The sequence below is a fragment of the Notothenia rossii genome (assembly GCF_949606895.1).
Source record: "Notothenia rossii genome assembly, chromosome: 3".
NCBI classification, from domain to species: domain Eukaryota; kingdom Metazoa; phylum Chordata; class Actinopteri; order Perciformes; family Nototheniidae; genus Notothenia; species Notothenia rossii.
The window spans coordinates 24,801,132-24,824,943 of NC_136901.1; the positions used below are offsets into that span (position 1 = coordinate 24,801,132).

Genomic DNA, 23,812 nt, shown 5'->3' on the forward strand with positions numbered 1-23,812 from the left:
CACCATGCGCCCCGGTGACAGGACATCTCCTTCATAAAACGAGGCGGAATACTCTGGTAGTTCGATGTGTGTAGAGGTGTGTGTGGTTAAACGTAGCAGCCTCGATCTCTATTAAGCGGTTCTAATGAAGGGAAACACAGTGAAGTAAACAGTAAAAGGCACAGCTCTTTGCAGCTGGTGCTGCTCTTCTCAGATTCTGCTGAGTTACACGTTACTGCCTCCAGAGCCCTGTACTACGGAGCCAGTTCAACAGACCCTGGATATGTTCGATTTACCCGGCTTAACTAGCCCTAACAAACGCAATGTCGATAAGCGGTCCTGCGAAGCTGGTTATCAACTCAGTAAATCAACCAGGGTTTCTCTGGCCGGCTGAGAGCGCGTTCACGTGAAAGGGACGGGGTTAGCAACATTTGACCATTCACAAACATGGAGACGCGTGCTGACAGCGCAGTGTCATACTTCATGAATGAATAGTGTAAATAGCGAATCCTGCTTCGTAGCACAGGCCACTGGTGCCGCAGAGATTTCATAAAGTGAAGGAGGTTTTCCTTCTATAAAACAGCTGTGGGCAGCAGATACTGTGAGTCACGGACAGGAATCCCTCAATATAAATAAAACAAGGCCAAGCTTTATTAACTCGTGCGCACGCTTTATTAAATCGTGCGCACGCTTTAGTTATTAAATCGTGCGCACGCTTTAGTAACTCGTGCGCACGCTTTAGTAACTCGTGCGCACGCTTTAGTAACTCGTGCGCACGCTTTAGTAAAACGTGGCCACGTTTTATTTATTTTTCTCTCTATGAACCCTCCAGGGCTCCGTAAATTTGTAATTTCATCAGTAGATTTTTCCCACTTCTGAAATTAGATTCCACCGGGATGATTCCCTTGTGCATTTGTCCTTGCATAACAAAACACCATTTGCATAATTTTTCATTTTGCACATTATTAGGACTATTCCAAGTGTTCTCGCTTGGTTATTTGTGGGGTGTATCGTAAATGAGCTATACAGGGAAAAGGAGGTCTCATGTTCACGTGCTTATTTGAGGAATAATGATATGATGAATCATATGAAATAGAAGGAAGTAATCACTGAGAGTGCATAATGAATGCAACTCTCTGTTTTAGTAGTAACAAGCTCTTGTGTCCCTTAAACAAACACACTTACCAGATTCATGACGACAACTGTGCTCATTTCTTCATTCTTCATATTCTGAAACAAAAATGAGTGTGTTACTGGTACATATTCCAAGTAGTGTTGTGATGATTGATAAGATGAGTCTTATCAAACATTTTCACTACAGGTGATGCACTTACCACCAGGGATCATCTTTGCAAATTAACTTCAATTTTACATTTTCACACACTTGTTTAACTGCTTGGTGATCTACTTATGGGCACTGCTCCATAGTTTCTCTTTTGTTTAATGGACTTATAACTTCTCACTGTACATTTTACATATATATTTCATTGAATACGTCATTGTAAATACTAAATGTAAATAAAATCCAATTTATTTATTGTGTTAGCTGTAATTTAGCCTATGAATAATGTTTTATTTGTCAGATAGTTTACATGTTTTTTCTCAACTTTTATATTTTCACCCTTTTAGTTCTTTTTTTTAGATGTTTATATTGTATAATTGTTTATTTTCTACTCTTTTTTGTATTTCTAATTATATGCAATACTTGTTTTACATGCTGCTGCAATGAAAACGTTTCCCAATTTGGGATCAATGAAGTTTATCCAAGTGTATCTTATAGTGATGTTTGCAAAAAGCTTTTTCTCAAAGATGACTTCTGGAACTTGTTCATGGATAAGACATTTTAATAAGGAATGAATTGCTCTGATCAATATTGAGAGACCAAAGTTATTTTTTTCTGTACCCTCACATGTTACATTATATTTCCCCCTCACATGAGTGACAAGAACACATATTCACATCAATTCCATTGTCATTTTGAAGTAAAATCTGCTAGCGAAATTCAAAATATGCTCCAATACTGAATAAAACGTTCAATTGGAGATTTATTTATTTACCATAATTTGTTTTTTTTCATCTTTTGGCCCATTTGTGTCACAAGAGGAAAACATTTTGTAGATGTTTCAATCTTCTCAACATCCTAAACATGGCTCTTTCACAGTGTTTCAAACTATATTAAACAGATTTTGTGCTTAGCAGAGAATTCATATTTAATATATTACAGTGATCTTAGGAGGCGGAACAAGAGACACATTCTTCTCTCTCTCTCTGTTCCTGCATTCCTAACCTTGTGCTTCTGACACTTTCATGTTAGTTTGACAACATTAATGTGAAAGAAATGAGGGCAACGTACTGCTGTCATGAATTTGATGTAACCTTGGTGCTTAATCAGATATTATATGCTATACTGCCATCAGATACATGTAGAAGGGTTTGTCCGACATGACCACTAAGTTAAAAAATTAGGAACTTTTGCCTATAATAAGTTTTCATCTACCCTTAATTTTGCCCAGATGAAAGTGATAGTGTCAATGCTGCGAAGGTGTGTGCTTGTGTAGGCTACATGTCCACAACAGGAAATGAATAAATGTGTGTGTTTGTGTCCATGCGACGGTCCGACCATCCGGAAGGTGGAGCGTCCCTGAGCCAGGCCGGCTATTTAAAACGCATGAAGGAATGTCAGGGAGACAGCTGGGACAGAAAGCAGTAGGGGGGGGCGGGATAGTGGGAGGTTGACTTTAACCATCTCCCTCTATCACCCTCACAAAAACTCATCACTAACCTATCACTTACTGATACTTCCTGTAACTGTATGAATTCACCTCAGACTTATGTTGGGAGGAAATGTTAATAATAACACTGCTGTTATCCAGCTGACAAGTCAAGGGCGGGGGGGCACGGAGCATCCAAGTGGGTCAGTTTTCAAGAACGTTCCACTCCAGATCTCAAGGGTCCCATGTGACTTCCTCTCATGAGTGAGACTGACCTTGAGTGGAGATGTAAGGCTCACTGTATATGTGACACAATATGGATGTGTGTGGCTGTGTACACAAAAGAGCCAAGGGAACAAATAAGGAACAGATAAAGTGGTGAGTGTGTTTGAATATGTCACAGAGACAAAATGGTGCATGGTGCTAAAACACTATTTACCAGCATGGGTGAATATCAATTCAATACTTCACATGATTAGCATAACTCTTTGTGCCATTTGACTCAGCAGGCTAGCAAGCAATGGATTCAGATCCAGATGGCTCTCAGATATGTTCTGTTGCTGATAGCTTGTTATCTTAACTTAATCGATCGTTTTAAAACTCTTGATCACGGCAACTGCCTGACGTTGTAATCACACGTTACTACAGCTTAAGCACTCACAAACTCTCCTTCTCTTAGCGACTGTAACTCCACAGTTGCCTACACTCTTTTCGGGTTTGCTAACGGTAGCTACTTTAGCTTGATAGCTAGCCATGGCTCTTTCCCCACCCTCGGGTGCTATTTCCTGCTCTAACTGTCTCATGTTTGGTTACTCCCCTACCTCCTTTACTGGTACCGATACATGTGTTAAATGTAGTATAGTTGTTAGGTTGGAGGCGGGAATCATAGCCATAGAAGCCCGGCTCCGCATCTTAGAAAATAACTCAGCTACAGTAAAGCCCATGTTAGCCGGTGCGGACCGGCAAAAGGTAGCTCCTCTTAGCCGTCCCCCGGCAACTCCCGAGCAGCAGGGAGAATGGGTGACTGTTCAGAAGGGGCATAACGCGAAACCCGCAGGTCCCCACCAACCCGTTCACGTATCTAACAGATATTCCCCACTCAGCGAGACACCCGCTGAGAAGCCAACTCTGGTTATTGGTAGCTCTATTATGAGACACGTGAATTTAGAGACCGATGCCTCCACAGTCACATGCATTCCGGGGGCCAGAGCGGGCGACGTTGAGGCGCATCTTAAACTGCTGGCTAAAAATAAACGTAAATACAGTAGGATTGTTATTCACGTCGGTGGTAATGATGTTCGTTTACGCCAATCAGAATGCACCAAACTTAATGTGGCGTCGGTGTGTAGTTATGCTAAAACAATGTCGGACACCGTAATCTTCTCTGGTCCCCTCCCCAATCTGATCAATGATGACATGTATAGCCGCATGTCATCATTTCAGCGCTGGTTGTCTTGGTGGTGCCCAGCAAACAATGTGGGCTTCGTGAATAATTGGACAGCCTTCTGGGGAAAACCTGGTCTGATTAAGAGAGACGGCATTCATCCTACTTTGGAAGGTGCAAATCTCATTTCGGCAAACATTTCAGGGCTCTGTGGACTTAATCCATGACAAACTGGAGTTGAGACCAGGAGGCAGAGTCGCAGTCTTACACGCTTCTCTGCGCTCTCTCCTAGGCAGTCATCCATAGGAATCCCGACCCCAATAAAATACCCAATATTAACGGTGTGTGTGTCTGCCCAAGGACAATTTAAGGTAAAACCTAATAGAGGTGTCATACATAATAACCTAATAAAAGTAAATGTAACAACTACTACAGTGCAACAAAACAGGAAGATTAAATGTGGTCTCTTAAACATAAGATCTCTAGCATCTAAAGCAATACTGGTAAATGATTTAATATCAGATTATAATATTGATATATGCTGTCTCACTGAAACTTGGTTGAGACATGAAGAATATGTCAGCATAAATGAGGCCACTCCACCCAGCCATATCAATACTCATATTGCCCGAGGCACGGGCCGAGGAGGTGGAGTTGCAGCAATCTTTGACTCAAGTTTACTTATCAATACTAAACAAAAATTAAATTATACCTCCTTTGAAAGCCTCATTTTCAGTCTTACGCATCCGACCTGGAAAACTTTGCAGCCAATCTTATTTGTTACAGTGTACCGTGCACCAGGTCCTTATTCAGAATTCTTATCAGAATTCTCTGAGTTTTTATCAGCTTTGGTACTTAAAACAGATAAAGTAATTATCGTAGGTGACTTTAATATTCATGTTGACGATGATAAAAATAGCCTTACTGTTGCATTTAATTCTATATTAGATTCTGTTGGTTTCTGTCAGAGTGTAAATAAACCAACCCACTGCTATAATCACACTCTTGACCTTGTTCTGACTTATGGTATTGAAATTGAGCAACTATTAGTCGAACCGCATAATCCTGCTTTATCCGACCATTTCTTAGTAACTTTTGAAGTACTGTTACTAGACTACAAAGCATTAGCCAAAAGCTCCTGCAGCAGAAACCTATCTGTTAGTGCTATAGCCAAATTTAAGGAAGAGATTCCACCAATACTTAACTCGATAGCATGTCTGCATGTAGGGGAGGAAACTTATACAAAATGTACACCCCCCCAAATTGATCATGTTGTTGATAGTGCTACAGATGCGCTGCGAATAAAATTAGACTCTGTTGCTCCTTTGAAAAAGAAGAAAATAAAACAACATAGATTAGCTCCATGGCATAATGCCGAAACCCGCAAAATAAAGCAAAAGTCGAGACAACTTGAAAGGATATGGCGTTCCACTAAACTTGAAGAATCTCGTTTAATTTGGCATATTACTCTCAATGAATATAAGAAAGCACTGCGTAAAGCGAGAGCAGCATACTACTCTTCATTAATAGATGAGAATAAGAATAATACAAGATTTCTTTTCAGCACTGTAGCCAGGCTGACAGAGAGCCACAGCTCGACTGAGCCTTCTATTCCCATAGCACTCAGTAGTAATGATTTTATGTGCTTTTTTAACGATAAAATTGTTACTCTTAGAAACAAAATCAATGACCTCTTGCCTTTGACCAGTATAGTGTTATCAACAGCTCCCGGAAACGTAAGTTCTAATAATATTACACTAGATAGTAAACTAGAATGCTTTTCAGCCATAAACCTTGAACAATTAAATTCAATGATTCTCTCTTCTAAACCATCAACGTGTATCTTAGACCCGATTCCAACTAAGCTGTTAAAAGAAGTTTTTCCATTAATTAGCACTTCTTTATTAAATATTATGAATATGTCTTTATTATCAGGCTATGTTCCAAAATCATTCAAAGTAGCAGTGATAAAACCGCTTCTTAAAAAGCACAACCTCGATCCAGAGGTTTTAGCCAACTATAGACCTATTTCTAATCTTCCGTTCCTCTCAAAAATTCTTGAGAAAGCAGTCGCAAAACAGCTGTGTGATTACTTAAGAAACTATGATTTATTTGAAGATTTTCAGTCTGGCTTTAGAACACAACATAGCACAGAGACAGCTCTGGTTAAAGTCACAAATGACATTCTAATAGCCTCTGACAAGGGACTTGTCTCTATTCTTGTCTTACTCGATCTTAGTGCTGCATTTGATACTATCGACCATGATATCCTATTGCAAAGACTAGAGCACTTAGTTGGCATACAGGGAACTGCTTTAGGCTGGTTTAGGTCTTATCTATCTGAACGCTCTCAGTTTGTACGTGTCAACGATGAATCTTCCATGCAAACCAAAGTTAGCCATGGAGTGCCACAGGGCTCAGTGCTTGGACCTATTTTGTTCACCCTATATATGCTTCCATTAGGCAATATTATAAGGAATCATTCTGTAAACTTTCATTGTTATGCGGATGATACTCAACTATATTTATCAATCAAGCCTGATGAAATTAATCATCTAAATAAAATTCAAGACTGCCTCAAGGACTTAAAAACGTGGATGACCTTAAATTTTTTGATGTTAAACACGACCAAAACTGAAGTTATTGTACTTGGCCCGAAGAATCTACGAAACAAATTATCTAAAGATATATTAACTATGGATGGCATTAATTTGGCCTCCAGTGAGACTGTAAGGAATCTTGGTGTTATATTTGATCAGGATTTATCCTTTAACGCCCACATAAAATCAATTTCAAGGACCGCCTACTTCCATCTACGTAACATTGCAAAAATCAGGCATATCTTGCCTCAAAACGATGCAGAGAAACTAGTCCATGCATTTGTTACTTCAAGGCTGGATTATTGTAACTCCTTATTATCAGGGTGTACCAAGAAGTCAGTCAAGTCGCTTCAGCTGATTCAAAATGCTGCAGCTCGTGTACTAACCAGAGTTAGGAAAAGGGACCACATTACTCCTGTTCTGGCTGCCTTACACTGGCTCCCTATAGAACACAGGATAGAATTTAAAATTCTTCTTCTCGCCTACAAAGCCCTTAATGGGCAGGCGCCATCTTACCTTAAAGAACTCATTATACCCTATTGTCCTACTAGGGCATTGCGTTCCAAGAATGCAGGGTTGTTGGTTGTTCCTAGAGTCTCTAAAAGTACAATGGGAGCCAGAGCCTTTTCTTATCAAGCTCCACTTTTGTGGAATCAGCTTCCAGTTTGTGTTCGGACGGCAGACACCCTATCCGTTTTTAAGAGTGCGCTTAAGACTTTCCTTTTTGATAAAGCTTATAGTTAGGGCTGATTAGATTCAGCCCCTAGTTTTGCTGATATAGGCTTAGTTTGTCGGGGGACATCTTACTTCTTCCTTCTCTCTGTCTATACCTGTGTACTCTCATGTTCCGATTAACCCAGCTTCCCCAAATGTCTTTCTTTTTGGTGTCTATATACGCCGGGATCCGGAGTCATGGATGATCCTGCGGTCCTGTGTCATGGATTGCGAGTCCTGGATCTTGAGACGTGGCTGCGGTCCTGGATCATAAGTCCTGGATGGATATCCTCGTGGATTCATCTTCTTATTATACACACATGCATTTCAAAACATTTGGACTACCTATGTTGCAAATGTATTATCTTTTCAATTTACACACGGCATCTATTGCACGTCTGTCCGTCCTGGGAGAGGGATCCCTCCTCTGTTGCTCTCCCTGAGGTTTCTCCCATTTTTCCCTTTAAACTGTGGGGTTTTCTCTGGAAGTTTTTCCTTGTACGATGTGAGGGTCTAAGGACAGAGGGTGTCGTATTGTCATACTGATATTCTGTACAAACTGTGAAGTCCACTGAGACAAATGTAACATTTGTGATATTGGGCTATATAAATAAACATTGATTGATTGATTGATTGATATGTTCACAGTTTGAATTTTAAAACTTTCTCTTAAATAAGCTCTAATCAAAGTCAGAACTGTTCTTGATGCTAGTTTCAAGCTGGATGAGAAACAGTATTGAAGCTCAGTAAAATGTCAAGTAATAAGAAAAGGGCAGCACATGAGAAACCCAGGAGATGTTATCTCTTGTCACAAAAAACAACTCAAAGATCAAAGTTTGGAATGGTCACCTGGGGTATAGTTAGCCTAAAAACTAGCAAGACTATCCTTTAGCTTTACATACAGTAAATAAATGCGTTAAATAATTTGCATACTGTACTGTTAACACCATAGTTAATCTGTTCATGAATGACACAAACATTCCCTGGTCTAGAATATCGAGACTTCAATATTAAGCCTCAGCATCCGAGAGATCCTGACTTAGTCACGAGCTAACAGGTAATCAAACTGCAAACTGGTCATCCTCAAATAGCGCTGGAATCTGCAGTTATTTAAGCGGAGTTCCTGGAGAACACTACAGAATTCACCCAACTGTGTGCAATGTTTGATGATGTTATGAACCCACACACTACAACGTTTACTGTTCCTGTTTGTAGGACTTCCAAAGCAGGTACAACGCAGAAACAGTTGTCATATCTTCCATAATTCATTTTGGAAAGAACCCAAACACTGTTTCTAGGATTAACGTAAACCTGTTGTTGGGACTTTAGGCCATGCCTCATCAATGGCGCATTTATTTGGGTGAACTCAAATGTTACCGCAATAAAAACGTATATTCGTGTCCGGTTTGAAGGCACCGTGTCCGGTTTGAAGGCACCATTGGGAGACCTTCTGTGGCAATTGTTTTCATTAGTTGTATGATAGTGGGGCATCCATTTAATGATTATATTTTAGCCTTTATAAAAGCATTTAAACAGAGAAGTGTTAATCCAGCTTCAAGTCTCATCTGCTATTTACTTATGAATAAATGGCTTGATTTCCGGGACATTTGCTTTTCAGTTAATGGAAGACATAGGTGGCCAAATATTAACTGTTTGTCTATATACCTGCCACTGTTTAGTTGTGTTCTGGTTGTGCATGTGAGTGTGTAAACAACTAAGTGTAAGGGTCTTGGGCCTCACCAGTCCAACCAAGGAGGAGAGGACCATCCCCACTCGAACCACCACCCTATCTTCGGGGCTCAATGCTGGCCGAACCTTTAGGTTGTAGTTGGTAAAGAGCTTCACCATCAGAGACTTCTCCTCATCTGTCGCACCTAAATCAAAAATACATAGAAGGCTTCATTGATTCTGTTAATAATGGATTATGTTCATAACCCCTTAAGAAAACAATAGCAGTTAACGTGGCGACTATTGGGAACCAATTTCCATTTATATGCTCAATGCCAGGCCCTCTTACTGCATAAAATTCCTAGAATGTACCCAAAGACTTTTAACTAAAGTTTCAGCAAGGTGCAAAATCCAACACACTGGTGACAAGTGAGGGTGTAGCTTACTGATTGGCAGGTAGGGTTTGTCGTGCATCCAAATATGACACCTGGATGTACCCTCTTGTTTTGCAGCTGTGTCAAAAGTGCACATTGAGTTGATGCTTCCCAGAATTAGTTAGCACAGTAGAAAGCCCTAACCCTTAGAAAGCCAGACTAGGGTTAGGTCAATGAAATCAATGGGACATCCTACCCGACTAGATATAATCCCATCTATTGTCTCAGCACCAACTCACATTGAAAAAAACAAAAGGTATACAAGAGAGTGGAGCGGAGGCTTGTGAAGGGATTGGGTAAAAGATAAAAGTGAAGTGTGTGACTTCATGCAAAGGGAGAATGGTATGGTTAATTTCCAAATAGTCATTATCTTCTGTTCTTTTGCTTGGTTTGCAGTCTTCCTTATCAATGGGAATTTTCAGGATCCTTGATTTTAGTTAGACATTTTCCTTGAAAGATACAATTACCACCATTCAAATGGGCAAATAACATAACAATAAGCTGTAAGAAATGTTTCATTATCAACATTTAACACTACTGTAACTTATACCGTAAAAAGCTATGGTCAAAATGGTGAAAAGCCAATGCAAAATATCCCTATGACCATAATATATGTCTTATAGAAGCATCAGTTATTGTGGCTTCCTACTCGCCTGTAAAGCTGTCTACCTAACAAAATGCAAACGCTTACACCCCACACCATATTCATACATTATTCCTGCTTTATTTCCAACCATTTCCTCCTCCAGTTTTGGAAGGTTAGACACATTTATAATCGGCAGCTCTGGTGATGCAGCATTCATCACGTTTGGCATGGCTGTGGCCCCGGCAGGATCTGACCTGACAGGAATAAATGACAACGATCACCAAGCAAGGCAGCCCTATTAACTAGGCGGAGGGAAACATGGCTGCTGATGGGCGAGGCTGTGAGGTAGTTTTAAATAGATGGGATTTAGCTTTTTTCACTCTTTTCTTATTTCAACTGACTTGGTAATTAGACAGATTAAAGTACAAAGTTGATGTTATGCCATTTTGAAGGGTAGTGGTGGGCCAGTGAAGGATGCTTGCAATGCATATAACTGAAAGAAATAAGCACATTTGAATAAATGACATAGGACAAAGGAAGTGTTTATGAGAATTCTAATGATAAAAAGTAAAAAGTTGGCACACTTATGGCGCTTTTCCACTGCAGGACCTAGCACGGCATAGTATGGTATGGTTAGGCCTTGGTAGGCCTGGCTCACTTTATGCTGCGTTTCCATTACAGTTTACCAACTAGGGTAGCAACTATAGTAACGCAGTGTAGACGGGGCGATCGGCTGTTCGGCGGGCGTAAAACTGCCGTGATGTCATCTTCAATGCGAACCACAATACCAAAACATTAGCTGTTAGCACTCAGAGCTCACAGCTCCTCATATCTGTTCAGAAACTAGACAACAGTTAAACAAGTGCAAACCACAGACTGTCTGTGTCATGGTGAATACAGTTGCTGGTTTATTTATGTCTGTAGGCCATTGTTGTGAGTGTGAACGGAGCATATACAACGTTAGCTTAGCCTGATCGATAAGATCTCCATTCAGAAAACACACATTTTAAAAGGTTTTTCGCCTGCCATCTTGTCTGCAGACCGGTATCAGTATGTTATTACTTCGGCATCATTTTGAAACGTGTATAACAATTAAATCACGGTAAAATATGTTCATTTTGTTGTAGTTGTAGCCACCTTGCCAGCGATTCTATCTGACTATTCAGCAGTCGAGAGTGTTTATGTCACTAGTTTAGCATATTCAGCCCGGTTGTTGGCCCGGTAAGAACATCGATTTTGGAGGGCCAGAAAAAAGGTGAAAAAGTAGCCCTGAGCCGGAACTAACCCTAGTGGAAAAGCAAAAAAAAGCAGATCTGGTTTGGCCCGGCCCGCTTAAACCGTGCTGCAGTGGAAAAGTGATTTCATATGGACATTGAGAGCAGTTCAATATGAACCAAATCTTTTTCTGAGTGGTTTGAATACACTGTGCTTGTCCATAACAAGTTGGTTAGTTATCAAATCAACAGCCTCAAACAAGAAAGCCAATTATTATTTATGAAGAAATGGAGGCCACTTAACTGACCAACGATTTATTATGGTTAAAGTAACTTTCGATGATATTTAGTTAAGTTTTTGGAGTTGTGACCTGACTTTACCTTAAACATTACCCTAATGTTTCCATTTAAATGAAATAGGATGGCATCTAGTTGATCAATTGCCATGAAATATGCGATGTGCATCTATTGTATTACTATCATTTTTATCATCAAATAGGCATCCTGTTAAACTAATGGAACTCACATTCACCTCAGCTGTTCTTTCATTTTAACTCCAACAATCAGCATGCTCTAATAATGCTAAGCCTGTCCAATATTACATGCCAAACATTAGCATGTTAGCAAGTCACGTTGAGCATTAGCATGCTAATGTTTGCATTTACCTCAAAGCAATGCTAAAGTACAGCCTCACAGAGCTGCTAATTGTCCATTTTGTATTGCTCTTCTGAGTTGAAATACCTTCGACTTATTTTAAAGAATGTGTTGTTGCTGTGACATTTAACTAGTGTTTAATGTTTGCTGTGATTCAGTTTTGTCAATGAGGCAGAAAGGAAACATATTCATGAAAACTAAAGTAACATGAGCTAAAGGAGAATAAAGTAACTTGAGCTTTGTTTATGACGTGTTTTGCCCTTCTCATAGTCGAGATCTGTATTGCCAAGCCCTATGGATTATGTTAAATTGATCTCCACACCATGTCCAACGGAAATTTAACTATTGTACACCTTTAAAAGTCCTATAAGTATGTGAACTGTGTCCCAGAGACAGTGTTGCTAGTTCTGGTGAACTCCTTGTTCAATGTTGCATTCTACATGTGATAGTAATGTATTGTCAAAGTAAAATGTGTATCATGGTAGTATCACTACAGCTAGGTTACATTGGCATTTTGTGTCAACTTACCTCCCAATGTGCTCAGGCAGCATACACAACATGCCAGCAGGAGCAGATCCAGGCCTTTCATGGTGGCAACCCAAACCAAAAAGATCTCCCCTCCGCCGAACAGATCCTTAGTAAATAAATCCAAACTTTGTTGGTCCCTCTTTGTCTTTCCAGTGCGGCCGACTGGAACTTTTCAGTGCAAGTTTTGGTTTGGTCGCTGTGTACTGTTGTTGTCTGTCAGTCAGGCCAGTCTGGCCAACTGCTGTCTCCTCCAATTACATGCTTGGGGAGGGGGGGATGCGTGTCACTGTTCACCCCCTCAGTCAGTGTGGATCATGCTGAACTCAAGCCCAATGAGAGCTTAGTGTACTTACATACCACTGGTTCTTCATATGACATGTCCTTCTCTGCTTCCTCATCTTCTTCTCTCGTATTATTAGAACCAAATTGGAAACAATGAAGCTACAATACACTCAATGGGTCACTGGCTATGATACCTTCAGAATTATAGCAATGATTGATCTACATTTGACACTTACTTTGTGCCCTAAAGCTAAACCTTCATTTTCTCTATCTTGCTTATTTCGAGGCCCATAATGAAATCTGCACTTTGCAGTTTCATTCAGGAGCAATACAGGGAGTACTGGTGTGCTCTTTATTTAGTGAAATGTAATAAGTAAAGTAGGCGAGCCTCTGTCTCCACATGTATCATGTTGTATATTAAAAAAAAACAATTAAAAGAATTGTGTTTGTAACCTAGAGATTAGCTACCATAACACCTCATAATGTGGAATCTTCGACTAAACCAACCGTTAGTCGCTTAAAGGCCTTACTGCTTATTCAACTTAAACATGGAAAGTATGGTTTTCTTGTATGGTGTTGAAGTGATATACAATGCCCTTTCTGCAAAAAAAAAAAAAGCATTGTTCAATCACCCACTATTATGCCTACCGTATAGTTAAACAAAAATATTTCACTGCCACACTCTGCTGTATTTCCTGAAGGCCTATGCAGTAACACATCTCTACCAGCCTATATCCCTTTGGTTCATGCCACTGTGCTTTCACTCACATTCACAGGCCTTCCACACCACCGTAATTTACAACCCGCTATCACTGCCATTTGGCCTCCTGCCAATTTAATTACCATAGAAGCTAACTATTAACAGCTAGCAGCTAGTGTCAAGTCACACATCAAATTTGTGGTCATGAGGGAGTGTATATGAAGACACTGTTGGCAGTGAGTCAAAGTCAGGGAACTCTCTCAGGGCAACCATAATATATCACTGTTTAATTTGGAAGTAAATAGTATAGTTTAATAAGATAAATTGCTTACCCATGATTGTTATTTTCAAGGTAAATAATAACAAATGAAATGTAACAGAAAGATATTAATTGGATCACGTCAAAAAAGTTGATGTAAGAAAAATTTAGTTTGATGTTTTTGATGTTTAGAGATGTTTTTAAAAATGCATTTCAGCACAGTGTCAACTTTTCTCACTTTGATTATATTGAAAATCTATCAGTGTAATCACTTCCTTTGTGCTTATTTACCTAATTACCTGGCAGAGATCAACTTTGTCCTATCTGAGATTTCAAATTAAAAGTCTGCCAATTGATCTTTGTGTTCAGTTGACAATTAAAAGTAACACAAGAATACTTATAGTAATAGGCAAAAAGGTTTGGGGAGATCTTAATAAAGCAATCTTGCACGGTTGAACATCTTATTCCAAAACCATCAAACTGGTGCTATTAATCCCTTTCAACAACAGGTCAGCCACTTTTGTTGGGAGAAAGGGTAATCCAATTATTCTCCAAGCTTGATGTCTGGGTTTGGCTCTTTTTGACTAGGCCAGTTATGAAGGTAGATATGGTGCAAAATGCGAGAGCGTGTCAAACCTGATGTGAGCACTTGCAGAAAAAAAATCTGAGCTTGTGTGCATACATTTACACTTGTATAAAATATCCACGTAACTGTGAACCAAATGTACCCTTGTATAAAAATATCCACGTAACTGTGAACCAAATTTGAAGTCACAGAAGAAAAAAAAAGTTTTGTATCTTGTAGAAAAAAAATGAACTTAGTGATGAAATATTCACTTGCAGAAAAATACATATTTTTTAAATATATTTTCCATTACAACTGCAACTTGGTTATTACAACCTCTCAAATCAGACGAATCTGCTCTGTGGCAGTATAAATCGACGAATCTGAGGTCTTGACTTTTGCTACACTTCTTGCGATAAATGTGTCGCAAAAGTAATTTTCACCTGTAGATCAGCTGTAGATATGGGGGGAGGGAGGGGGGTTGGAGCGAAGGGGCGGAGCTAATGGTTTGTGTCGCTACCTTTTTATATATACAGTCTATGGTCGCTACCAGTCCGCTGACATGGCGCGTCAATCAACGGTAAGTTTTTTTCCCATTACTTGCCCAGTATTACTTTGAATATTATTATTGTGATTGAGGATTAAATCCGCTTTGAAGACCACCATTTTATATCGTGCAGTTTAGTGGCAAAATAACGTCAGTTAGCCAGCTAACGCTAGCTTTGTTGAGTTTATGCTAGCTAAACAAGGAGTGGTTGTAGTCTACAGCGAATCACCTTTTTTGCGGGTCACCCGTCGGGTACCCGCGGGTACCCGACCCGATGCAGGACTCTGCCATAGACTGTATATATAAAGGTAGCAAGAAGTGTAGCAAAAGTCAAGACCGCAGATTCGTCGATTTATACTGCCACAGAGCAGATTCGTCAAGTTGTAATGACAGTTTTGAGAGGTTGTAATAACCAAGTTGCAGTTGTAATGGAAAATATATTTAAAAAATATGTATTTTTCTGCAAGTGAATATTTCATCACTAAGTTCATTTTTTTTCTACAAGCTACAAAACTTTTTTTTTCTTCTGTGACTTCAAATTTGGTTCACAGTTACGCGGATATTTTATACAACTGTACATTTGGTTCACAGTTACGTGGATATTTTATACAAGTGTAAATGTACGCACACAAACTCAGATTTTTTTTCTGCAAGTGCTCACATCAGGTTTTACACGCTCTCGCATTCTGCACCATATCTACCTTCATACCAGTCAACTAATTCCACTCCAAACTGGGAACACAATTTCTTATTCGAGCAGCTTTCTGCCATGTTATAAAAGGAAATGGACACACTGGAACTGTTCCACAACGTTGGAAGCACACCATTGTCTAAAATACAAATGTAGTATAATATTATGACTTTGCGTGTTTGGAAGTTGTTTTTCTTTTCCCGTAGCGTACCAATTGTGTTCGGTCGTTTTGGTTCAGTTACTTTAAGCTGGTTCAAAAGCCGGGTTTTAATGGCATTTGACATCCAGTGTTAGTCTTGACTTTTTATTGACTTTTATTATATTTTCTCTTAAAATCAGTGTTATGTTTTCTTTTGGTCCAGACTAATTAAACACCTTTTGAGAATTTGGATATCCTTGATCCAAACCAACTGTTCTACAGATGCATAAGCGTCCAAAGGAACCCAGCCCGAACCATAACATATCATATACACATATTAGTCAACTCACCTAAATTAGAAATGTAGGTCAAATGTCTTGACATCAAAGGAAAAAAAACTCCCAGCAGACCAGCGATACAATCATACAAATATATTAGTTTGTTTTATTCAATTATATCCAATAATATGTATCCCCTTGACTTTGTGTAAGTTATCATAGAAATAAATACATATTGCAAATGCAGAGACAAGAGTTTGGGATAATAGTGTTGGAGGATGGGGGGCTTAAGGGGTTAAAGAGTAAATATTTGGGTAAAGACTGTTTCTTCGAAGGTGTCCAGTAAATGATTGGCGCATGCATGCTTGTAATCTCGCCTGCCTGTGATCCTCTACCTCAACCCAGGAGTTTCAAACTACAAGTCCCACAACTCCTATTCCTTTTCAGCTGCTTTCTCGCAGTGATCCATGGGTTCAGATGGCGTATAGGTGTATAAGTGTTATTCCACCTTGCCAGCAATAGGGGGAGTTACTGCACCCCAACCACGTTTGCATGGATATATTTATATATATATAGATATCTTTTTTTGCCCCATTTGTATACAAAAATAGTGTCATTTTGGCTTTGGAAGACTGAAGCACTCTTTTTGCATTTGGAAGACAAGAAGGAAAGCAAGATTATGGTGATTTCCTTAACATCGTTTCTGGAAGACTTTGTCACAATTACTTGGATCGTCCATGCAGTACAAAGAAAAGAAAAGAAAACATCCCTCAATGATCGATCGAAGAATCACACACACACGGAGCCGGTGTGTTTGTGTGTGTCTGAGGGGAAGACAGACGGTGAATGAGCAGTCCACATGCTGCCGGTGAGCAAATTGAAATCCCGTTAAGGTATCAAAGATCGGTTGGTCTTTGATCGACAGGTGAGTGCTAGAGGGGTGTGGAGGACTTGGCGTACTTAAGTTTTCTCTCTTTGAGCTCTATTGTCCAACATCCAGAGAAAATACACGTTTAAACACACTAAAACAAACAAACACACATGGACAGACCAACATGATTCATAGCAATACTCAGAATTCCTCATTTCTTTATAGGTCACAGTACTTCCAATGATATACACATCTTTTTTTAACAAAACACTTTGGGGTAAATAAAGACATTTAAGCCTTGTGTACAATCACAACTTAAACACTGCCGGTGCATCAGCTTGGGAGAGGTGGAGTCCCTCCATGTTTTTAAAGGTCACCACATTGGGTGTATGTGTGCAGTGCAGATGTGCGCTGGGAAAAACACAGCCTGATTTTGATACCTAAAGTTAATGTGGGGACAATATCATACAGGATGTGACATGATGTGCTCTGGATTTCGGTATAAAAGCACTTTTTATGAAGAGGGAGCAAGAGAGAGAAATGTGTCCGAGGACGGCGTCACTCTTTTTATCACGTGAGCCTCTCTCTTCCTCCCTCTCTTTTTTGTGTTTTCTGCTGCATTGCAGATGTGGTGAAGGGACTCCACCTCGTAGTAATGCACACACACACACACACGCACACACACACACACACACACACACACACACACACACACACACACACACACACACACACACACACACACACACACACACACACACACACACACACACACACACACACACACACACACACACACACAGCAACCCAGATCACAAAAGGGGTTAGAAAAATAAAAGTTCTAATAAAACATGCGGTTGGTTTCTATATCAATATTCATCTTTTTTAGTTCACACTCCTTCCCAGATAATGTGACTGCACCTTGTTAATGGAGTTTATTGCTTTCTGCCCAAGGACTCACACTCATTCATTTGGCCTCTGGTTTATCGTCTACCCCCCCTCCAATTCTCTTTATTCCCTCACACATATTGGACATACAGAGATATTTAATCTCGTTTACAAAACGATTACACACAAAGACCAAAGCTGATGAGTGAGATCGGGAAAACACACACACACACACACACACACACACACACACACACACACACACACACACACACACACACACACACACACACACACACACACACACACACACACACGCTCGCCTCCAGGTTAAAGGGAAGTTGTGTTTGCAAAAAGGATCAGAGAGGAAGTGCATCTTCAGAAGGAGACAAGTTGTGAGGGCACAAGTTAGCTGAAGTAAGTGTGACACACACCTCCCTCTCTCTGAGTCTTTCACAACCCCGCATGACCCTCGCTTGATTTGCTCTGCAAGCAGGGAGAGACCTGACCCTGTAAAAATTGAGTCCCCAGAGAGGTATGTGCGTGGGTATGTGTGTGTGAGGGTTTGACGTGTTAAGCATGCAGCTGAATCAGATACACTTCTTTAACCCCCTCATATATCAACAGACACACACCTCTCCCACTGATTTTTCACAGAAAAAGAAACAGCGAGCCCAAAGGCCAATATTTAACATTTACAGCTGAAACCAAAGACATTTATCAGTGAGTTAAAGGCTGTATATTAAGCAAAAGAGGGGGTTCACTAATCAAACATGTGCACAGTTAGACGGCCTACCGAGATAAATGGCAATCTTTACATCCTGTTATCCACAGGGGTGTTTGAAGTGAAGCCTGAAGGCTGGTGAACAGAGAAGCTGATTTCAGGCTTCACAAGGGACTAACAGACAGATAAATTAGTGTGCAAAACACACACACACACACACACACACACACACACACACACACACACACACACACACACACACACACACACACACACACGGAATCAATTACTTTTTTACCTTTTTGCAAAGTTACAAAGTGAAATCACTGCAAAACGGAGTGGGATTTTCATACCTCCTCTTTTACAATCTTTACCCCCCATCTACAGACCCAAATATATCAATAATAGTCCGCTATCAACATCTAATTAATCTGATTAATCTAATTAAAAACTATAGTATCTGTTACAGCCTCTGCATAAATTATAGTAATTACATTACAGATGTTAATAAAAAATAAAGAGATTATAGGTCAGATTGATTCAAATGAAAATGTAAGAAGAGCTAATATAGCTGCACATTCTAGACGGGAATAGATCCTCATGACTGATGCAACTATAAGTGGCCAATGTATCATTTGTATTGGATTGGATTTAATCACCATGTCTACACACATCATGAAATATTCCAGCAGATATAAATAAAACTGTCTGAGGCAGGAAATGAGATGATTGTAGACCACCTCGATTCCTATTTAATTTCTTTTGCATCTGTGTAGGCATATGCATCAACTTAAAATAAATACTGCATTGAAGTTTTAAGGGGCTCTCAATCAGTATAGTAATGCACTTCCATAAGGGGAGGGGACTCACCAGAGGCCAATTTAAAAAGAAGCATGAAAATTAAAGGCAGAGGCTGAGATATCCTGTCTTTTTGTGTCATTGTTTTGTCTAGCTGCAGCATACATTTCCCATAATGCAACTTATCTTTTATCAGAACCTTTGTGCCTCGTAAATGCTCACTTATTTTAAACCCCATAGGCCTACCTCCAGTCGGCTTGTGTGCATGATTGATGCATTGCTTATACACTTTATCTGGCAAATATTCTTATGTATTTACTATTTCCTCAGTCATCATGAGCTTGCACTAACATATTAGCCCTTAACTCTCCTTTAGAGCTATTTCTTTTTGATACAAAGTCTGAAAACAGCAAACATGACATATACATAAGAAAATATTGCAACATAGATTTCCCAGCCCTTAACATAGAAGTTGTAACAGAAGTCATGGCTTTGCAGAATTCCTCCTACCCTCTCATCTAAATGTATTCCTCTATGAAGTCCCACTAAGTATTTTTTCCAATCTAGTTGGCAGGAGTTTCATTTAATTAAACATTTGTGTAATTACTTTGTAAATAGTACTCGTGCTCTGGATTTAGCGATCCATAGGGGGAGACTGGTCGGACACACTAGCCTGAGGGTCCATTTAACAGTTTAATTAAGGTCTTCCGAGAGTGAGTGAGGTTTTAAAAGTAGTTTGTGTTGAATAAAAGAAAAAAAAAATAGTAATAGGTTTGTTCCCAATAAGTCCTTCCTGTAGATTGTTTTTGGAATCAGTTCTTTCTCCGTTAGTCTTCCCTCTTGAACCTTTTATTCTCCTTCAGTAAACTCTCTCTGTTTCCTTTTACCTAGAGAAACAAAGGTAAAGCTTGCCCAGATTATTTAGCTCAGCAGCTCACCTCTATCTTGCACGGGTTATCAGCTATCATTATTTACAACAGCAGGTTAAAGTGGAGCTGAGTGTTGTGCATGAAATAAGATGTGTGTGTGACTATGTGTGAGTCCAGAGAACGCTGTCCACTTAATAACCTCTTTTTCTTCTACTCATCACTTTTCCTCTCCTTTGTTGGACCCACTCTCTGAGGCTTGATCGTGAATCTATTCAGGCCTCCTGAAAACACAGGACTCCCTCTTTTCCTTCAATACATAAACATTAGGCAGAAACAATTACCCTGCCAGGCATATTGCACCAACACATTTGATATGAAAAGTATTGCTTTTTGTGTTGAATGGAGAGAAAAAATGGAAAGACTCAAGACAATGTCTCCTGAGCGAGCATAGTCATATATTTTCAAATGGTTTGTTTCTTTACCAGGAAGCTATATTTTTCTGTCCTCTACAGCCATCAATTTTAATATTTGTATACGACTTTAGTTTCCTAATTCCCCCTAACAAAACAGTCATATACCTCATTCACACCAATGCAACTCCGGTTCAAGCTCCGTGCTAGAGCTTTTCAGGTTCAGAACCGGTTCTTCGGTTTAACTGCGGCTCTTTTCACACCGCCCAGAGTCCAACTGGTAATGCGTCATTGCGTCATCGTTTGCGTCATGACGTAACCGTTTGTGTGCCTGCTTAATAAAGCCAAACCGCACGGATAAAATCAGTTGCATTCATTTCTTATGGCTCTATCTGCAGCTTTTCCGGAGTGATTTCTGTGGTTTAGACTATATTCTTATAAAAAAGTGTACTCATGTCAATAAAGTTTTTTTTAAAACACAACTGCTTCCGAGGTCGGTCTTATTTCTTAAGGTGGACTGAACCATGAGTGTGGAGTAACGTTGTATCTTTCATTTAAATGAACTGTAACCTTCACCCAGGTATGTAACAGCTGTTCTCAAATGAACACGTGAAGTAAAGTTTAATATTTATAGTTTTCTAGATTTATAATAAGTTATAATGAGAGGTGATCAACGTGAATGCTCAGGTTCCACCTTAACACGCAGACACGTCACTTCACCATGAGCAGAAATCTTTATATATACAGTCTATGGCAGAAACACTGAAACTCTGAACTCTTGTTAAGTTTCTCCATCGTTGTGCACAAACTGGATAAAAAGCTGGCTTTTTGATGTTGTTCAGGAGTTGATCCTGACTCTGCCCCCGCCTCGATGTAAGCGTGACGTATGCGGTGCTTTTGCTCTGGTCGGACAATTTGTTGGTGCTTGAAACGAACCGGATTCCGGAGCTAATACCTCATTCACACCAACGGTGTTTCAGGGCCGGTTCGGAGCTGGAGCTTGAAAAGCACCAGGTTTTCCTTTTCAAAACGCAGCGGAGCAGCCTCTTAGCTCCGGAATCCGGTTCATTTCGAGCACCAAAAATGTTTCCGGCCAGAGCAAAAGCACTGCATACGTCACGCTTACGTCGAGGCGGGGGCAGGGGGGGGATCAACTCCTGAACAACAACAAAAAGCCGGCGTTTTATCCAGTTTGTACACAACGATGGAGAAACTTAACAAGCAGCAGTGGTCCACTGAAGAGACCAGCGACCTACTGGGAATCTGGTCTTCCGAAAAAGGTACAGAGGAAGCTGGAGCGCAATCGGCCATTGTTGTTGTTGTCGGTGTCAGCTGTGAGGGGTTTCCGCGCGGTTTGGCTTTATGAAGCATGCACGCAAACGGTTACGTCATGACGCAAACGATGACGCAATGGCGCAGCACCAGTCGGACTCTGGGCAGTGTGAAAAGAGCCGGAGCTAAACCGAAGTACCGGTTCTGAACCTGAAAAGCTCTAGCACGGAGCTTGAACCGGAGTTGCGTTGGTGTGAACACGAAAACCCGGTGCTTTTCAAGCTCCAGCTCCGAACCGGCCCTGTAACACCATTGGTGTGAATGAGGTAATAGTAATTAAAATTTATTAATTCAATCGTACGACTTGAAATGTCTAGTGATGAAGGCTTGAATTCCATTACATCATAACATTTCAAAAACTGATTAAAAAAAACTGAGCGACCAAGTGATTAATTTGTAGCATTGTGTTGTTACTTGTCAGCAAGAAGGTTTGAGATTTACTAATTCATGTGTAAATAAGGGCTTAAAGGACCACTGGTGATTTAGTAGTGCACTCCCTATAAAGCAAAGCGTTGGTCTTGTCATACGTTTTCTTTTTAGTTTTGCTTCCCAACATGGAAAACTGTGTTGCATAAAGCTTTGGGCTTTATTTGGGTTTAGTTTTTATCTCATTTCTAATGTGATATTTTTAAACGGCAACTTCTGCAAATGTAAAAAGTTGAATAATACATTTTGGACCTGCTGAAGGAACTTTGTAAAATCTGATAAATTGCCTAAAGTGATTGGACACAAGGAGGTGTCAGAAATTGGGTCAAAATTGGGGTTGAAAACTACAGTTTTTTTAAAGTGAAAAAAAAATCTTGAGTCAATAAGAAGAGATCTTACTTGACCTTCTTCCCAAGCTCCTTGGCCTATAGTCGCTCAAAGTTATATTAGCCGCTACTAGCATAACAGACCAGAATATCCAACCAAAAGTGTGGTGGTGGATTCCCATTGCTTGCAGTTCGATTAATGTAAGCCCAAGCATGAACAGAGCCACTCATAATACTAAGCCTTAAGGACAAACCAGTGGGCATGTTGAGGAATTTTCTATCTAGGACAGCAAAGACGCAAATAGAAATGTCTACCTGTTGACTTGGTATTCCAGACATTGTTATTTGAGAAAATGGCTTTAGATTACTCAATCTAGTATTTTCTCAGAATTGACAAAGCTCCCATACAGCCCCAGAAGACACTACACAAATGTTTGCATAGGCTTAAACAGGCTCTCCGTGACTTCAACATGTAAAATAGGTGGGGTGCCCCTTTAAAATACTTGAACACACAACTTTTCTTTTTTTTACCATATTGTTATTTCACAATTTGGATGCAAGAATTGAAAACAAAAACATGGTTGTATTATTTGGGAAGAATACCAAATTGAGTGATATCCCAAGATACTTCTCGGGCCTCAAGGGTTATGTGCAATGCATGGCCAGCCACAGCGAGAAAAGCTATCGCAGTGCAATCACAAGCTACACAGTCAGGCTCCATCACTACCTGCTGATATTCTCATCATCCCCCCCCCACCTGCACACACACCCCCACCAAGTCAGCATGTGTGCATGTGTGTCTTAATGCATGTTGTGGTGTTGAGTGTTAAAACGTGAGATTATTGTTCTGATGTCGTTGCTCATCTATATCAGGATGTGTACAGAATACGCACACTTCTGCATGTGTGTATATGCCAGTGTAATAATACGTGTGTGTGTGTGTGTGGTGGGTTATGCAGTGTGTCGAGGGAGCTCTTGGCCCCTCGTTTAAGGGTCGAAAAGATTGTGATCAGCCCCAGACTCCATTAACAGAGCCAGGGACGACGGGAGGGGTTTTCTTGTGCGGCCGAGTGGAAAATTGAGTCCATGTCACAAACTAATCAAATCGCGCTAAAGGTGAAAGGTAGATGAAAGGAACACACACACACACACACACACACACACACACACACACACACACACACACACACACACACACACACACACACACACACACACACGAATGAGGTTGACAA

General features: G+C 40.1%; 1 protein-coding gene across 1 annotated transcript in view; it reads right to left on the minus strand.

Annotated features, from left to right (window-relative positions):
- The window catches only part of chrnb1 (cholinergic receptor, nicotinic, beta 1 (muscle)), a 32,024-nt gene extending 19,305 nt beyond the window's left edge, over positions 1-12,719 (minus strand). The window contains exons 1-3 of the mRNA XM_079671130.1: positions 12,473-12,719; positions 9,129-9,262; positions 1,165-1,209 (exon numbers count right to left, since the gene is read on the minus strand). Coding sequence (XP_079527256.1) covers positions 1,165-1,209; positions 9,129-9,262; positions 12,473-12,533 — 240 coding nt within the window. The 5' untranslated portion in view covers positions 12,534-12,719. The remainder of the gene's footprint in view (positions 1-1,164; positions 1,210-9,128; positions 9,263-12,472) is intronic.
- Between the last annotated feature and the right edge of the window lie 11,093 nt (positions 12,720-23,812).